General features: G+C 37.3%; 1 protein-coding gene across 1 annotated transcript; it reads left to right on the top strand.

The window, feature by feature from the left end:
- The first annotated feature begins 9,478 nt into the window (after positions 1–9,478).
- On the top strand, positions 9,479–17,010 carry zgc:158846. Its single transcript, NM_001083023.1, is given in 9 exon segments — positions 9,479–9,911; positions 11,794–12,002; positions 12,098–12,158; positions 12,267–12,362; positions 12,546–12,710; positions 12,822–12,947; positions 13,160–13,380; positions 16,142–16,185; positions 16,446–17,010. Coding segments are annotated over 9 exon segments (1,461 nt in total). The 5' UTR covers positions 9,479–9,632; the 3' UTR covers positions 16,706–17,010.
- The last annotated feature ends 1,412 nt before the right edge of the window (positions 17,011–18,422 follow it).

Raw genomic sequence — 18,422 nt, 5'->3', positions numbered from 1 at the left:
GCAAGTGTAAACTCAACCACTAGGTGGTAGTAAAAAACAGAGTCAAAACAGAGCGGATGTGACTGAATTACTGCTAGCATACAGTATGTTTTGCTCAACTTTTTCCCCGCTTTGACTTTGTATTCGTCTTCATATGCTATTTATCCTACACTACTATTAGCCAAAAAAAAAATAAAAATAAAAAAATCCATGGTTTAATAAAAGTGTAGCTGTTTTTGTACTGTATAGCTTACTATGTGTATATACAACACTTTTCATAATAATTATTGTTCGAAAGCAGCTTTACAAAGGTGCAGATAGGCTAATACATTACTGTCAAATTCAGAAAAGTTGTGTAGGCTATAGGGTGCAGTGTAGACTATAGGTGTAGTATACAGTAGGCTATTGGTGTAGGCCTACATATTAACCTGCAATTATACAGTATAGTGTCTTTTCCACAAATGGGATGTCTGTGTGTATTAGCCTACAGAATCTTTAAGGAAGTGTATTGCTTAAGACTTAGTTTGGTTTTTGTAGGAAAACTAGCTTAGGCTATTTTTAGTAATGTTGATGCTTTTTTCCAACATTTTAGTTTCTAGTTATTTTCATTTAGCCGATAAGTTGCCTGAATTTCACATTTGCAGCTGTTTAAACAAATCGATAAATGTGTTGAGCAGAATTAAGAGGTTTTTGTCTAATAAGCCTATAAAAAAATAAAACTTAGCACTTCTTTGTCTGTTTGTAGTCCCTCTCACCTGAGTAGCCTACTGTTTATGTAAAACAACTCCCTCCTTCAGTTTAACACCTTGTTCTTACAAAGAAGCCTTTCTCCTTCGGTGAAACATTTATCCAAAAGCAAACAGATGTTATGCCTGCCTTCACGTAGCTGTCAGTCATGAGGCAATTCATTATTAGCGCTGTCGTTACTTTACCCCATTCTTCCCCAAAAGAGAAACCAGTTGTGGTGCAATTTGTTTTTTAACCGGTCACCTGTTTTAGCCTTCAGGAACCACACCCTTTGTGCTTATTACAGGTATACAGGTAGAGTGAAGGTTATACAGTTGAAATACCACAATCCTGTTCAAAAACCATGCCTCAAGCCAGCAACAACAGGTCACCATTAGTTAACTACTGGTTTGGGCTTGTTTGTGGTCGTGTACACTCAAACTCAAATAATAGTGAGTGACATGCATTCCAATTGTAGAAAGCCTCCAAGGAGAGCCTTTAGTGTTTATTCTCCAGATAAGAAATTATTTAATTCAATGATCTTTTATTTGTTTATTTGTTTCTGTAGAATAATATATCATTGTAGTATTCATAAATAGTTAATTAATGTGTTATTGATACAATTTATTTATAAATTATTCATCGCTCTTTTTACTCAAACGCTTTTTTAATTGTGTGATTTTAATCATTTATTAGTTTGACAGACAGTGAGTGTTTGTGGAGAGGTGACTGAGGGTCTGACACATGTATTTACTCCCTCATCCCTGTGTCTTCCAGAGAACAGATATGCAGTCTTGATGTACTTCATTTATTGATTTTTTTTTCTGTTATCATGTTTAATCATTAATTCCAAAGAGAGGTTTACTTTCGATTGAATTCTCTCTCTCTATACAGTATATAAGAAGTATATAAGAAAGAAGTGATGAAGACATTGTGTTAAATGCAAAAATCATCATGTAGACATTTGTAAAAAGTAACTTTTTAAGAAATATTTGATTCATGATCTTAATCATAATTACACGCACAAACCTTTAGGCAACAACAGTCACCATTTTTAAAAAAAAAATCTAAATATTTATTAGGTTGATATTTTACTATATATTTACTTTTCATTGCAGCTTCAAAACAGTTTGTTGCCAACATTCTTTAAAGTATGTTTATGTCTTGCAAAAGAATTCACTCTGGTTTAAAACAATGTTAAAGGTGCAGTAGGTGATCTGCCAAAATGCTAACCGCTTAGCATATTATCTTTGGACGGTGGCGAGGGACTGCGATTCAAAGCCACACCCCCTGAAATCGTGAGCGTGCGCACCGCGTCACAACAGCAGACAGGCAACCCACTAGTTCATGTCATTCACCAGTTATTTAGTGTTTAGCCAGCGCCGTGCAGGAATTACATTTATCACTTAGCCACACTGAAGCCTGGTTTATACTTCTGTGTAAAGTGACCAGCGTAACCCACGGCGCATGCAACGCGCGTAGCTGTGCATTTATACTTCTGCGCGCTGTCTCTGTTGGTCTGCATTAACACTTCCGAAACGCTAGTTGGCAGTGAGGAGTAAATGTTCCTCTGTGTCGAATTTCTTCGCTACTGTTTTGCTTTTCCTGATTACTTCCGGGATGTACAAGTGGCTCAAACTCGTTCATTTTGAGGCAGGAACCGGCGGACGTGCAACAACTTTAACTATGAGGTAAACACAAAACAAAACTTTTCATCTGGAGTTCTTTCATGGGACTCCACACTCGTAAACAATCGCTCCATCAGGCACGCACCATTCACGTGGCTCTCGGTCCCGCCCAGACTCGTCAGTGCTACCAAGCCGGCCAATCACAGAGCTTGCGCTACGCGTCGTTGTGACGTGTAGTTACAATTTTTGAGAGGTGCACGTCATCGATGGCCACGGCGAAGGGCTATGCATCAGTGCCATAGCATACGCCGGCGTTTGACGCAGAAGTATAAATCAGCCATATTCAGAATATTCAGAGTAGCATTGTAAACAGTATAGGAAGGCTTTCAATGTTTGAAAATGACCCAATGTGAATATAAAAGCAACTTCAGCTCAATAAAGCAGGTTAGGCGGTATTTAGGCGCTATTTACTGATGTTTTGTTGTTAAACTAAATATAAATCTACATTATCGATGCTGTAAAAGGACCTTACGAAACTGAAAATAATAACATCAATCTTTTACCGGGAGATTTCAGTGACTGAACGACACGTCTGTGCATATAAGCCATTTATAACAGAACACAATCTAACATAAGCTTAGCCTGACTAAAATAGTTTTAAAACAGAACATTACCTGTCTAACAGTAATACTTCAGCCATGGTGTTGTCCTTCCTCCAGCGTGCTAAAGTTACTCCAATATTGATTCAGGTTTTTAAAGTTTCAATTCAGCATTTGATTTCTCCCGGTCTGTCTCATGACCGTGCGGCTGCTTTTGCAGACGGGCATGCGCGAATGGCGGATCTGCGTGAACAGATGCGCAGAAGTCCGAATCTACATTTGCTGACAGACAGTCTGTGCTGCTTATTAGAATTATGGGAGATGTCGGTTTTTTTTCCGATTTTTTTGTTTTATGCTTTACCCAGAATATAAAAATACATATAAACACATTTAGATCATTTACTGTAATCATTACTATTGGACTGTAAAGAGACTTTCAACGAGCACAACAAAATGTTTCTGAATACAATCACCTACTGCACCTTTAAGTAAGTAAATGATGACAGAATTATTACTGATTACATTATGTATGTACACTCACCGGCACTTTATAAGGTACACCTGTCCAACTGCTCGTTAACGCTAATTGCTCATCATCCAATCACATGGCAGCAACTCAATGCTTTTAGGCATGAAAGCATGGTCAAATGCAGCTCAAACTGAGCATCAGAATGGGGAAAAAAGTGATTTAAGGGACTTTAAATGTGGCATGGTTGTTGGTGCCAGACAGGCAGGTCTGAGTATTTCAGAAACTGCTCATCTTACTGGGATTTTCACACACAACCATTTCTAGGGTTTTACAGAGAATGGTAAAAGAGAAAATATCCAGTGAGCAGCAGTTTTGTGGACGCAAATGCCTTGTTGATGCCAGAAGTCAGAGAAGAATGGGCAGACTGGTTCGAGCTGATAGAAAGGCAACAGTAACTCAAGTGAGGTATGCAGAAGAGCATCTCTGAATGCACAACACGTCCAGTCTTGAGGCGAATGGGCTACAGCAGCAGAAGTCCACACCGGGTTCCTCTCCTGTCAGCTAAAAACAGGAAACTGAGGCTACAATTGGCACAGGCTCACCAAAAATGGACAATAGAAGATTGGAAAAACACGGTCTGATGAGTCTTGATGTCTGCTGCAACATTCAGATGGTAGGTTCAGTATTTGGCGTCAACAACATTAAAGCATAAATCCATCCTGCCTTGTATCAACAGTTCAGGCTGGTGGTGGTGGTGTAATAGTGTGGGAGGTATTTTTTGGCACACTTTGGGCCCACACCACAGCCTACCTGAGTATTGTTGCTAACCATGTCCATCACTTTATGACAACAGCGTACCCATCTTCTGATGGCTACTTACAGCAGGATAACGTGTCATGTCATAAAGCGCAATCTCAGACTCATTTCTTAAACATGTTCACAGTACTCCAACGACCTCCACAGACACCAGAACCCAGAGCACCATTTTCACAGTATTTTCTTTGATTTTTTTTCTTCTGGAGAAAGTTTTATTTTGGCTAGAATAAAAGCTTTTTTTTAGGTCAATTTGTAGGTCAATAATATTTGCCTCCTTAAGCGTTTCCCCCCCCGATAGTCTACAGAACAAACTGTTGCAATACAATGACTTGCCTAATTACCCTAACTTGCCTGTTTAACCATACTAACTTAGTTAAGCCTTTAAATGTTACCTTAAGCTGAATAATAGTATCTTAAAAATATCTAGTATAATAGTGTGTACTGTATAATATTATGAACAGTCATGACTGGAGCATTTCTGTGTGGAGTTTGCATGTTCTCCCCGTGTTGGCGTGGGTTTTCTCCGGGTGCTCTGGTTTCCCCCACAAGTTCAAAGACATGTGGTGCAGGTGAATTGGGTAAGCTAAAATTGTCTGTAGTTTATGTGTGTGAATGAGAGGGTATGATTGTTTCCCAGTGATGGCTTGCAGCTGGAAGGGCATCCGCTGTGTAAAACATGTGCTGGATAAGTTGGTGGTTTATTCCGCAGTGGCGACCCCAAATTAATAAAGGGACTTATCCAAAAAGAAAATGAACATATAATATAAATAGATCCAAGATTTGTCCTGTAAAATCTAATATTTATTAATAAATGTTTCATTTGTATTTCATATGTCTAGACTGTTACATCTTATCTCGTACAGAATGTATGCAGGATGTTTGTTGAGTTCAGCTTGAATTCCTCTTCACAGTCTGTCTGACCAGAAGAGAGAACCTTCATGCTCAGTTTAGAAAAATAACTGAAGAAATGGTCATGTCAGTGGTTATATCTTACAAATAATCATCATGTCGGCAACTGTTTGTCTACATCGCAAGTGTCCGTTTTTAACAGCTTTCTCATGTCACAACAAACCACCCATATTGACTGTATTGTTAAACTTTCCCAAGCAAGAAGTAAAACACAGGAGGCTAAAAAGAAGAACATTTATTTTGGATAACCTGCATTAGCACAAGAGAAGTGAAATGTGTCCTCTCAGAGCGGTGGCTGAAAAAGAGGAACAAAAGATGGCAGTTTGTTTTTATGATAGAGGTAAGCCTATAAATTACACAATGCAATAAAACAAACACCGACATATTGACCAAATGTTGTCTAAAGAGATGGTTCAGTCAAAAATAATACCTCATAATTTATTTTCCTCATGTGGTTTCTTCTGTTAAATACAGACAAAAAAAGATATTTTGAAGAATGCCGGTTGCTGCACCCATTGACTTTCATATTAGTAAAAAAATTACCATGGTAATAAACGAGTCATAGCTACTAGCATTTTTTAAAATATCTGGTTTGTGATCAACCGTAGACAGCAACAGGTTTTGAACAAGTGAAGGATGAGTAAATGATGGCAGAATTTTTATGTCTGGTTAACTATCCCTTTAAAAATGTTTGCTACAACTTTCTATAGTGACATGGTGGCTCAGTGGTTATTTTATTGCCTCACAGCAAGAAAGTTGCTGGTTTGAATCATGGCTGGGCCAGTTGGGATATCTCTGTGAAGTTTGTATGTTCTCCCTGTGTTCGTGTGGGTTTCCTCTGGGTGCTTCGGTTTTCAAGATGGAGATGACTGAGGTAAGAAACTCTAGTGAGTTAAGAATCATCCCATTGTTGAATCATGCATTAGCTAATGCGGGACCAGTTGTGGTCAATCATAAGCACGTACACCTCTCGAACATAGTTACATATGGCTGGCTTTAGAAACAAACGAACTTTCGAGCTATGACCACCAAACTCACACCAGATTTCCAAACTGGTCTGACTTGGGTTGCTATATCTTTGCCGTCTAATCCGACTTTTGGTTTCCGAAAAACGTCCTGGGACCGTCGGAAAAATCCCATAGACTTAACATTGGACCAAACTTTGTGACCTCATAACTCTGCATCAGACTCTCACACACACTTCTAACTGGGTTCATTTAACTCAGACTACCTAACTGCCAATAACTGATGGGTAAACTCCCATGCAGAGTTGCGCCTCGCTTACACACTGCTTAATACGCACAAGAGAGCAATAGGCAAATATCTTTACATATGAAAAAATTTAAATATTAAGGATATATATAGGATATAATGAGAATAGATATAGGATATAAATATAAAGGATTAAAATATTACAAAACATATTATTTTCTAGCCTACATAAATATGAAAAATCACTGCTTTTATGTCTTCTTCATCTTCATTTCAATTAATTCATGACAATTTGATTTGTATAATGTTATTATTATTAGCAGTATTATTTATTATATCCATATTTATATTTGTTTTATTAAAAACAAGCTTAGATTTGCCCAACTGTCAGGTTTAAGACCATATGGGGCACAGCACGTGTTTTAGGATATAACTCAGGTTTTTGAGCACACTTCGTTATTATTGTTCATTTATTCGTTTGCTGGAAATTATAACTGAATTTAGAAATAGTTTTGAAACTAATATTTGCGCTTAACAAACAAAATTATTTATTTATAGACTAATTGATGTCTGTGCGTAAAGGTTTCCCTATCCAAGAGCGAAAATTAAAGTAGATCCATTATCTCTCATTCTCACGCAGTAGATGGTCTGTTTAACAGTTTTCTGTTAAAAAAAAAACTGTTAACTGTTAGCTAGTGAAATGCTCTTTTCCACTTAGACTTACTTTACGTCCTGTAAATAACGAATACGCTTATGGGGCAACGCAGCTGGCTCCTAAATGGAATGGGAGATGAGACTCTAATTGGTTTATTCTCAAAACACACCTATAACTCATTAAGAAAATAAACTCAACCCTTTCAGACCATGCGCCACGACACAAAGCGGATTTTCCCGTCCTTAAATGAGTAAAAATTCGTTCTGACACGCCCTGAAAGCGTTTGTGCCCTAAGTTTTGCGCTCTGCGCATGGACCGTCAAAATAGAGCCCATTGATTCTGCATGCAATCAGACTTTGTGAGCTCAAAATCTCTGCATCAGACTGTCCTACAGACTTATGGCTGAACTCATTTAACTCTTGCCAGCAGCCAATCACTGATGGCTTTTTAACTTTCTAGCCACACCCTAACAACCAGACACTGCACACCAGCAACTCTTCCATAGACTGCCATTATAGAGGCTCAGACCGATATCGTCAAGTTGCAGTGTTATAAAGACATGGGGTTTGTTTTTAACTATTCATGCAGGCAAGAAGCTTTGTTACATTATCAGTCGAAGGTGTCTATCTATCCATCTATCTATCTATCTATCTATCTATCTATCTATCTATCTATCTATCTATCTATCCATCCATCCATCCATCCATCCATCCATCCATCCATCCATCCATCCATCCATCCATCCATCATGCTAATAACATGCTAATTCATGCTAGTGACATACTAATTAATGCAATAATCATGCTAGTTACATGCTAATTTATAATAGAATCATGCTAATAACATGCTAATTAATGCTAGAATCATGCTAGTAACATGCTATTTCATGCTAGAATCAGGCCAATAACATGCTAACTGATGCTAGAATCATGCTAGTAACATGTTAATTCATGCTAGAATCATACTAGTAACATGCTAAATCATGCTAGTAACATGCTAATTCATGCTAATAACATGCTAATTCATGCTTGAAACATGTTAATTCAAGCTAGAATCATGCTAATAACATGCTAATCTATCTATCTATCTATCTATCTATCTATCTATCTATCTATCTATCTATCCATCCATCCATCCATCCATCCATCCATCCATCCATCCATCCATCCATCCATCCATCCATCCATCCATCCATCCATCCATCCATCCATCCATCCATCCATCCATCCATCCATCTATCATGCTAATAACATGCTAATTCATGCTAGTGACATACTAATTAATGCAATAATCATGCTAGTTACATGCTAATTTATAATAGAATCATGCTAATAACATGCTAATTAATGCTAGAATCATGCTAGTAACATGCTATTTCATGCTAGAATCAGGCTAATAACATGCTAACTGATGCTAGAATCATGCTAGTAACATGTTAATTCATGCTAGAATCATACTAGTAACATGCTAAATCATGCTAGTAACATGCTAATTCATGCTAATAACATGCTAATTCATGCTTGAAACATGTTAATTCAAGCTAGAATCATGCTAATAACATGCTAATCTATCTATCTATCTATCTATCTATCTATCTATCTATCTATCTATCTATCTATCTATCTATCTATCTATCTAGCCATCCATCCATCCATCCATCCATCCATCCATCCATCCATCCATCCATCTATCTTTTCATACTTTTTAAAACTATTTAAACTAAATAAACTATTAGCATTAGGCTTTCTTAAAAGTTTGTCTCAACGAACTTTAATAATCTAGTTTATAAATGAACTTCTCTAAAAGAGCATGGCATATTTGGAAATGTAACATTTTGTAGTACACTATGGCACAAAGGTCATATAGAAGGAGTGGATTGCAGAATGACTGAAACGCACCCAGCAGTAGAAATTCTTCAACTGCTTTTATCTTTACAACAATGTAAAAGTTGAACCGATCAGCCCATGATGCCTTTTGTCTCCGGAAATAAAGTACAACTTGCAGCCTGCCAATGGAGGTTTTGTACAAGATGGAGGAGGCTATGAGGGAAAATCAGGCCTCGTTTAATGAGTTTAAAGGGTAATTGGTTTTAGATAATGGGACAAGTTCAAGTCAGCAATAAAACTTGGGTGTAGCACTAAAGTAAAACAACATGTATATTGGTAAAGCACACTCATGAAATGTTATACTGTATTTATTTTGCGCAATACACATTTGTGACAATTAATAATTGGCGTCATAATGGTCTTTAATATTTGTTTTCTCCGGCTGATTCTGGATCTACTGTTTCAGTGCTATCATTTCATTTAAGTATGCAAGGCTTTGCTTCATGGTGTCTGAACATATTCATATTTGACCATTTCATCAGCTAATTATCTAAGTTTCAGAGTATTCTAAGCATTTTCCCTTTGCACAGGAATCGAAGGGAAGCGGTTAATGTATAACAGTATGATAGTCCTCTTGCCGTTCAACCTCATTAGACTTCATACATATCTTGAAAATTGTTTCTTGACCAATAAGCTGGCCTTGAGCCACTCCCTGCACTCGATATAAGAGTTTGAAGGAACGTGTGTCGTCCCACCACTTTTGAGTTTCCATCCCCTCAACTCCTGGTCCTCTGACAGCTGTTTTGTCCAGAGATGCAGAGCTCGAAGAAAACTGTTAAGACTTTTAGCAGTCACTCCTCTGTTGGAGTGAGCAGCAACAGACGGACACCCCTGTCCCGTTCAGGGATGGTTTCGAGAGAAGGTTGGGGCTCCAGTCCAGTCCTTTACCCTTCGATTACAGCTGTAAAGGTCAACGAAAGTCTTCTGGCACCCCTAAACCTGGACATCGACCCGAGCATCCAGGCCATCAAGACTCAAGAGAAGGAACAGATCAAGACACTTAACAACCGCTTTGCTTCATTCATTGACAAAGTAAGTTACCTCATGTTTATATTAAAAGTTTGTGTGGTACCTTGATTTGAATGTGTGTGTGGTTTTATAAGGAAGTGATGGAATTGTGGTAACATTAATAATAGCAGGCCCAATCCTATCAGTGCCATATTTTATCAGGACCACCATTTGTCTCATGTACATGATGGAGCAATGTCCACACTGTCATAAACACACCTTTGTCATGTTTTGGGGCAATATTAGTTTACTATCAGACCGCTCCCTTGTACATGCCTTTATAGAAACACACACCTATCAGAACACACATAACTATCTTTGAACTTACATAATCTGTTTAATAAAGATATGTGCATGCTATGCTGTTTTTAAAAATCCACAACTGGACAATTGAAGTGTACTGGAAAAAAATAAATGCTGAATAATTACACACAACCTCCAAAATAAAATCATGAAATGTTCAGAATAACAACCTCTATCATTTATGGAACCTTTACATTTTTTGTGGAATATAAAGTTACATGGATATTAAGGGTTTTATATAGAACCATTGATGCCAGTAAATATAACTTTGTAGGGATCTGTGGCATCGCTGTGAAAACCTTTTGGAAACTTTAATTTCTGAAAATGATCTTTGAAGAATCCTTCATTGCAAGGTTCTTAGTGGAACCCCAAATACTCCTTCTCTGTTGCATATCAGTTAAGTATTGACCTTATTCTTCAATGTGGAAGTGCACTCGTTTTTGCAATTGTTTTAGAACCTCATGATCAGTGGCCTATGGTAAAAATAACAAGGAATAACGTCAGAAAATGGTCAAACTACTTGCTCTACAAACAAATGTTTAATATAATTTGAAAATATAAGTTTACAACATCAAGCAGCATAACAAGCGATGTTTAATGTCTAAAAATGAATGGAAGTGAATGAGACCTGAAGTCTCGACCCAAAAAGATTCAAATTGCACCCACTCGTACACAAAGAATAAGGTGAATAAAAAACAGTTAAGAATACAAGAGGTTTTTTGCAGTGAGCCAAAGCAAATATTTTGGGTACCCCAAACAATCATTCAGTCAATGTTTGATCCATTTAAACTGACCTTTTATTTATTTATTTATTTATTTTATTTCGCCAAATATATTGATTAACATTTTATGCAGATGCAATATCCTATACATACAAAATAAGTAATACACTTATCACAAAACTGTGCAGAGCTGTGGCCTTGCAGGAATTAAGTTTGAGACCTATGTTCTATGGAATCACTCTCGAAACACCCATTTGGTTCCTATATTTCTATGAGTACCCTATGTTAAATGTTATAATTAAGTTTGACACCTGCACAGGTGTCAAATCCAGTTCCTTGAGGGTCGCAGCACTGCACAGTTTAGTTCCAAGTTTAGACTTTTCTCCCCATAGACTTCCATTCATACTCATGCAAATGCGTCAGACCAGAAACACAAGCTTGTGCGACAAGTTTTGCAGTTCGCTGCGTTGGAAAGTTCAAGCATCACTTGACTGCGTGACACCAACCGAGGATCAAAAAATGACTTCTGTGGATAGAAATTTAAAATATAGACCAGTCGCTCATTTTTAAAATGTCTAATCATTTTGCTTAATCCTGCTCCTTTTCACAGCGCCGTACTACAGAATTTCACAAGCTCAAACTTTTGTGTGACCGCAGCTTCACCTCTAGGTTTCAAACAAGCCTGATGGACTTAATTAGTTTGATCAGCTGTGTTTAATTAGGGTTACATCTAAACTGTGCAGAGCTGTGGCTCTTCAGGAACTTGATTTGACACCTGTGTTCTATGGGATCACTCTCAAAACTCCCGTTTGGTCTCTTTGTTTCTAATCTTTTATTTAAGAAATGGTCTAGTTTTCCACTATTTTCTTGCCCTTTCCCAGGTACGCTATCTAGAACAACAGAACAAGATGCTGGAAACTAAGTGGAGTGTCCTGCAGGAACAGACCAGTCGACAGTCCAACATTGATATGATGTTTGAGGGCTACATTGCTGGTCTGCGTAGACAGTTGGACAGTTTAGGTAATGAGAAGCAGCGCCTGGAGTCTGGCCTGCGAGACATGAACACACTCGTTGAAGACTTTAAGAGCAAGTGAGGGCATTACACACATCTGCACACTGTCTTCATTCTGACAAATTTAAAAAACACAGTATTTTCTAAAAAAAAAAATGTACCTTTCTTCGTAGGTATGAAGATGAAATTAATAAACGAAGCGATTCTGACAACGAATTTGTGCTTCTTAAAAAGGTCTGCACTCCCTGTAAATGTGCACATACATTGTAGATGAAGTACTTTTAAAAGGTAATTATAATTATATTATTATGAACATTTTTGTACTGTGTTTGTCTCTGTTAGAATGCTGATGATTCATACCTGAGTAAAGTGGAGCTGGATTGTAAATTGGATGCCCTTTCAGAGGAGATCAACTTCCTTTGGCAGATTTACGAGGCGGTACTTTTCACCTCTTTCACATTTCAAATAAATCTATTCCCACAGTCATATTGCATACTTTCATTTATTGAGCTGATAGTAAAACAGAACAGCTTAAAACTCTTACTGTGTGCAAGAAAAGTAAATGTTCAAAAACAGTAGCAGATGAAAGTATGTCTCGAGTAATGCTTGTTCCATGTGCAGGAACTCCATGAGCTCCAGACTCAGATCAAGGACACTTCAGTTGTTGTAGAAATGGACAACAGCAGGAATCTGGACATGGAATCTATCGTGGCTGAAGTTCGTGCTCAGTATGAGGAAATCGCCAGCCGCAGCCGTGCAGAAGCAGAGAGCTGGTACCAACAAAAGGTGAATCTCTTGTTATTTCTGCTAACTGTGCTACAGTATAATAAAGGAGTTTTCCTGTGTTTTTGCATTTGTATCTGTACTTGAATCTTCATGCTTGCTACACTATGATAGTATGAAGAAATGCAGTTGACCGCAACCAAACATGGAGATGACCTGAAAAACTCCAAGGCAGAAATCTCAGAGTACAACCGAAGAATTGCACGTATTCATTCTGAGATGGAGCTCATTAAGGGACAGGTATGAACTCTATTCAGAGTCAAATGATGAAAAACAATGCAAGATATAATAACAGCTTGATTCATTTTGGTGACATTTGACCATAACAAAGCCAGGATTATTTCAGTAAATCCATATAATTATATTTGAGATCATCTCAATTAATCCCAGTTAATTTCAATTATAGGTCAGAGTGTGGGAAGGACGTAATCTTTTGTATCCTCTCATTTTAGTTCTCAAACCATGAAGCACAGATCAAAGAGGCAGAAGAACGTGGTGAACTGGCCGTGAAAGATGCCAGGCTGCGTCTGCAGGAGCTGGAAGCTGCTCTTCTGAGGGCTAAACAGGACATGGCCCGACAGGTGCGCGAGTACCAGTCACTGATGAACATCAAACTGGCTCTGGACATTGAGATCGCCACCTATAGGAAACTCCTGGAAGGGGAAGAAAGCAGGTGAGGGTTTGTTAACAACTGACAAACCTACTTTATAGGGGTCCCGTTATGTTTTTTTTTTTTTTACACATTAGCAATCTTTAGTGCATAATGTTTCTATTTAAGCTTGAAAATATGTACTAAGCACAAAACACAAGAAATATTTATTATCAGCAAGCACTGCTTCTAAATCCCTCAGTTCTTTTGCAGTACACATGAAACCAATCACATTCTTATTCGAAATCCAATTATGCTTAATATATCATCGATTATTGTGATCATGTAAGCAAAGTAAAGGGATAGTTTACTAAAAAAAAAAAAAATTACGCTGGCCCCAATAGCCTAATGATTAAGTGTACTGACATTTAGCACCATGGTGCTCATGGTGACCCAAGTTCGAGTCCCAGCTTGAGGTCCTTTGCCTCTCTCTGCTCCCAATACTTACCTGTCTGAAACCTTCACTGTTCTATCCAAATTAAAGGTGAAAAAACCCTAAAAAACAAAACATAAATCTAAATTTACTCATTATAAACTAACTGTAACTGTTGTGTAACAACTGTAACCACTGACATGCATAGTAGGAAAAACAAATACCATGGAACACATTCGTTCTGTTCCTAGTGTTGGGTTGCAGCTGGAAGGGCATCTGCTGTGTATAACATATGATGGATAAGTTGGTGGTCCATTCCACTGTGGTGACCCCTGATTAATAAAAAACTAAGTAATAAATAAAGGACTAAGTCTAAAAAAAATGAATGAATGAATGAATGAATGAATGAATCTGTTCTGCAGATTTAAAGAGAAATTTCACCCCAAAAGTAAAATTTCCTCACCGTTTACGCAAGACCCAAGTGACTCTAAGACCCAATCACATCTATATTTTATACTACTTTGCCTCCCCCTACTCCTTTCTCTTAGCCAATAAAATAGATTTTGAAGAGATAGAAATGGAAATATAACAAATGATTTCCTGGGACACCACCACTACGGTCACTAGCGTATACACTGTGGTAGTCATTTAAGAAGGCGTAAACACGCTCAACAGATTACTTGCTCGCAAGTTGTTTTGTGCTATATTTAGATAAACACTATTTGTTATTAGCTGTTCTTAAAGGTCTTAAGGGACTATTGTTAGTGAAATTGAGTAATTTTTAAAAACATTTCTATGAATATAATGATCGTAACACATTAACGCTGTTATGAATGTGATAAATCAGATGCTGAGTTATGCTTGCTCACTTTTGCAGCCATGTTAATGCTATTGCTGGTGCATTCATAGATACACTTCCCTCTACCTCTACGCCTTCAAGCAAAAAAAGAATTACGACAATTAAGTGGAAGGGCTAAAGGTGTAGAATTGGGGTTGGGCCCAGTTTTTATGATTATGTTATTTTTCTGTTGAAGACAAAACTATATTCTGAAGAATGCTGGGAAAAACGCAACAAAGGTTCTTTGGAAATTCATGCTTCAGCCTACCTTTTTGCACAACCACAAAAAGTACTTAAACATAAGTTTGACTGCAGGGTTATATGAACACCGAGTACTATGACGCCAACAAGTGTTGTTCCTTTTCACACCAATGATTTTAGTGCATAGTGGTCAGGTTTGAATCCAGTTAAGCATGCTTCCACAAAAGCGATGAAAGCAATGCACCTGTATGAATCAAGGTATAACTACGTGGCTGCATTGCACTTTTTTTCTTATGTTTGCTTTTAAAATTGTCAACTATTGGTGACATGTTGGCTCAGTGGTTCACAGAAAGAAGGTCACTGGTTTGAGTCCCGACTGGATCAGTTGGCATTTGGAGATTGCATGTTTTTCCCGTTTTCATGTGGATTTCCTCCAGGTGCTCCGGTTTCCCCCACAGTCCAAAGTAATAAGGTTTAGGTGAATTGAATAAACTTTGTTGGCTGTAGTCTATTGTATGTATGTGAATGAGTGTGTATGAATATTTCCCAGTATAGGGTTACAGCTGGAAGGGCATCTACTGTGTAAAACATATGCTGGATGAGTTGAAGCTCCATTCCGCAGTGGCCACCCCTGATGAATAAAGGAAATTAAAAAAAGAATGTAAACTATTGGTTGGTTTTAGAGAAGGGTTTACATCAGTGCTTTACTGGGTTATCTCTATGACAAGCACTGCCTTCTCATGGACGGGTACAAGAAAGATGTTTATCTGAAATGTACAACAAAAAATACCTTACGTTATGTTTTTCAGATTTGCAAAAAAACGTGTAGACCTCGCCCTCTAGTGGATTTGTCATCAGAAACATGAAACAAAACCTATTGGCCTGAAGCAGCCATTGACATCCATAATAGGAACAAACCATACTCCAAAAGTGAATGGTGGCTTTTTCCAACATTAATCAGTATTTCTTCTTTTGTTCAACAAAAAAGTCAACTGAAATAATTTTGGAACAAGTGAAGAATGAGTAAATGATGGCAGAATTTTTTGGAGTACATCCAGACAAAACAAGCGCAGTGAAGGAGAAAAAAAATATTATACTGTAATCTCAAATGCTTTTTTTGACCCAAATAATTATAAAAACATGTTCTAACCTTTTGTAGCAGATGTTTAAGTGATACAATTCAAATGCTGCTAATATATGAGCTGCACATTTCCTGCTTTTTTCTCAGTTTATGACGATCCATTTAACATTACAATCAACATAACAAATGAAAAGCTCTAGGATGTACTTTTTTAATGATTTTGCATGTATTTTACTTTAAGAGCACACAATCACAATACATTCCTTTGAATTTCTTCTGTTTTCCTCCACAGACTGTATACATCATACCAGACACACTACATCACTAAACCAGGCCGTGAGTTTATTTATGCACATCTTTATTCATATACACACATTTAAAAGTGTTTGAGATCACCACTCTCAAAAATAAAGCTACAAAAATTATCACTGTGGTGGTGCCTTTTGAAAAACATCTAAATTTGTTCCTAAAGGGTCCATATATAATTATAAAGGTATTCCAATGATAGCTTTTGCACCTTTATTAATTAATGTGCTTATATTTAAGATGCTGTACTTAAAAAGCATTTGTAACAGTTTAATTTTACTTTCTTTTAGCACTCAACTACGATCTTGAAAGCAGCTTTGTAGGAGTATCATCCCAAAATGCCACAAAGGATATTCATAACACAGGCCTGGTTAAGCAGGAGGTGGTGGTTAATAAGGGTGGCAGCTCTAGCAGCCTTACCACCGTCACCAAAAGCACAAAGACCACTGTCGTCACCAGTGAGATGGGGAAGACTCTTGTGTCCACAGGGGGAAGTGTGCAGGTGATGGATAAATCTGCAGTCAAAGAACTGGAGGATGTTTTTAACTGATGGGAGGAAAGATTAAAGTGTATTGCACAGGATCCAGGATTAGATTTTTTATAGGTTGCCTTTCTCCCACTCAACAGTGAGCATGTCCAGTTTGTTGTTAAGGTTTGACATATAAAACTGATAACAAGACATACTAAAGATGTAGTATATTTTTAAAGAATATCTGATGTTTGCTTGTTTCCTTTGATTAAATGGTTACTAAATATCTGTTAATGAGAACAGTTAAACAAAAAGGGGGACACCGTTTGAGCACTTTTCTGACTATTAAGGACTGTATTCAAATAAAGTGCGTACCACAAATCAAATTTTGATGTTTATTATTTTATATTCTATAAAAGGCATCATGCAATTGGCGAAAAAATTGAGGATGTAATATGTCACTACAAGGTTATGCATTTAAAAAAAAAATGATACAATGTAACAAAGCATCTTTTTTTTAGAGCTTTTGCATGTATTTTACTTTGAAGTTGACTGTTTAAATGGAAACTTTAAAGGGGTGGTACACTATATCATATTTTAAACTTTAATTGATATGTAATGTAGTTGTGTGAACATAAACAACATCTCTGAATGTAAGACACTTAAAGTTCAATGCAAAGGGAGACATTGGCTTTAACAGAGTCAGCTTAGCAAATCCTACAGCGAACAAAGTTTGGGGACTACAAAAAAGTACATCCAAGTTAGTGAGATCACAAACCCTTCAGGTTACACGCATTCACCACACTCATTCACCTGCTCAGGAAAGGGGCGTGGCCAGAGGTGCAGTAATGTTATAGCAAAGAAAGCTAAAATGCCATCCAAACGCTGCTATTTCCACAGAACTTGTTCTGTTTCTGTATTTGGACCTCCAAAGGACACCCTACAAAGCGAGAAGTGTTTACCAGTTTAATTTTAATTATATATAGCTAGCAATTGACAAAGGACAGTTTCCAGAATGTTTCCCAGTTCAGTGCTGGATTCGGTTAAAACTCCTCAAAGGAGCAGCTCCAACCATGATAGATAAAGCTGTGGATTGTGAGTCACACCTGTAAATATTTTTACTTGTTAAAATTGGTCTATTACATGCATAGTGTCAAGCGTTAATGGTGTGTTGAAATTCATATTTATCCGTCAAACCGATGTAAACTATCTTCAGCAGTGCTGCAGTATCTCTATGCGGCCTCTTTTAGTGCTTCTACATCTCAAATGATGAACTCAAATAAATAACTTGCAAAAGTTATGTAAATGTTTTATATTATTTACACATGCTTATAACCACAAAAATATATGAAAGGCACTTGACAAATTTTATTTTAGAGAGAAGGTGTGAGGTATAGCTGTGTCCTTTTAATTTTCTGTCTTATTCACGCTCAAACTGCTGTGGCTACTCTTCCTGACAATATTTACACAACAGAGGCACAGTGCATGATAGTAGAGTAGAGGCGAGACGCTTTTCCTGATGACATTTAGCCAATCCACGAATCACAGCACATTATGTTTGCTGACCAATCAGAACCGCTTGAGGGTCGTTTTCATGTTTGCCGAGTAGCAGTATATAATCACAGTAAGAAAATTGACAAAATCGCATAATTATTTTACAAATGAAACATGAGCACACAATGCTTTGCATCTTATAAACACAAGCAAGCCTTAATATTACACTCTCGACCACCCCTTTAAACAGTCATAATTCAGGGTAGCTTTAAAGAGATGAAAGTAATTAGAAATATGTTGATTT

The sequence above is a fragment of the Danio rerio genome, chromosome 6 (genome assembly GCF_052040795.2).
Source record: "Danio rerio strain M-AB ecotype USA chromosome 6, GRCz13ab, whole genome shotgun sequence".
Lineage (NCBI taxonomy): Eukaryota > Metazoa > Chordata > Actinopteri > Cypriniformes > Danionidae > Danio > Danio rerio.
The sequence above is the reverse complement of the archived record's forward strand: the minus strand, read 5'-3'. Positions and strand labels throughout refer to the sequence as shown.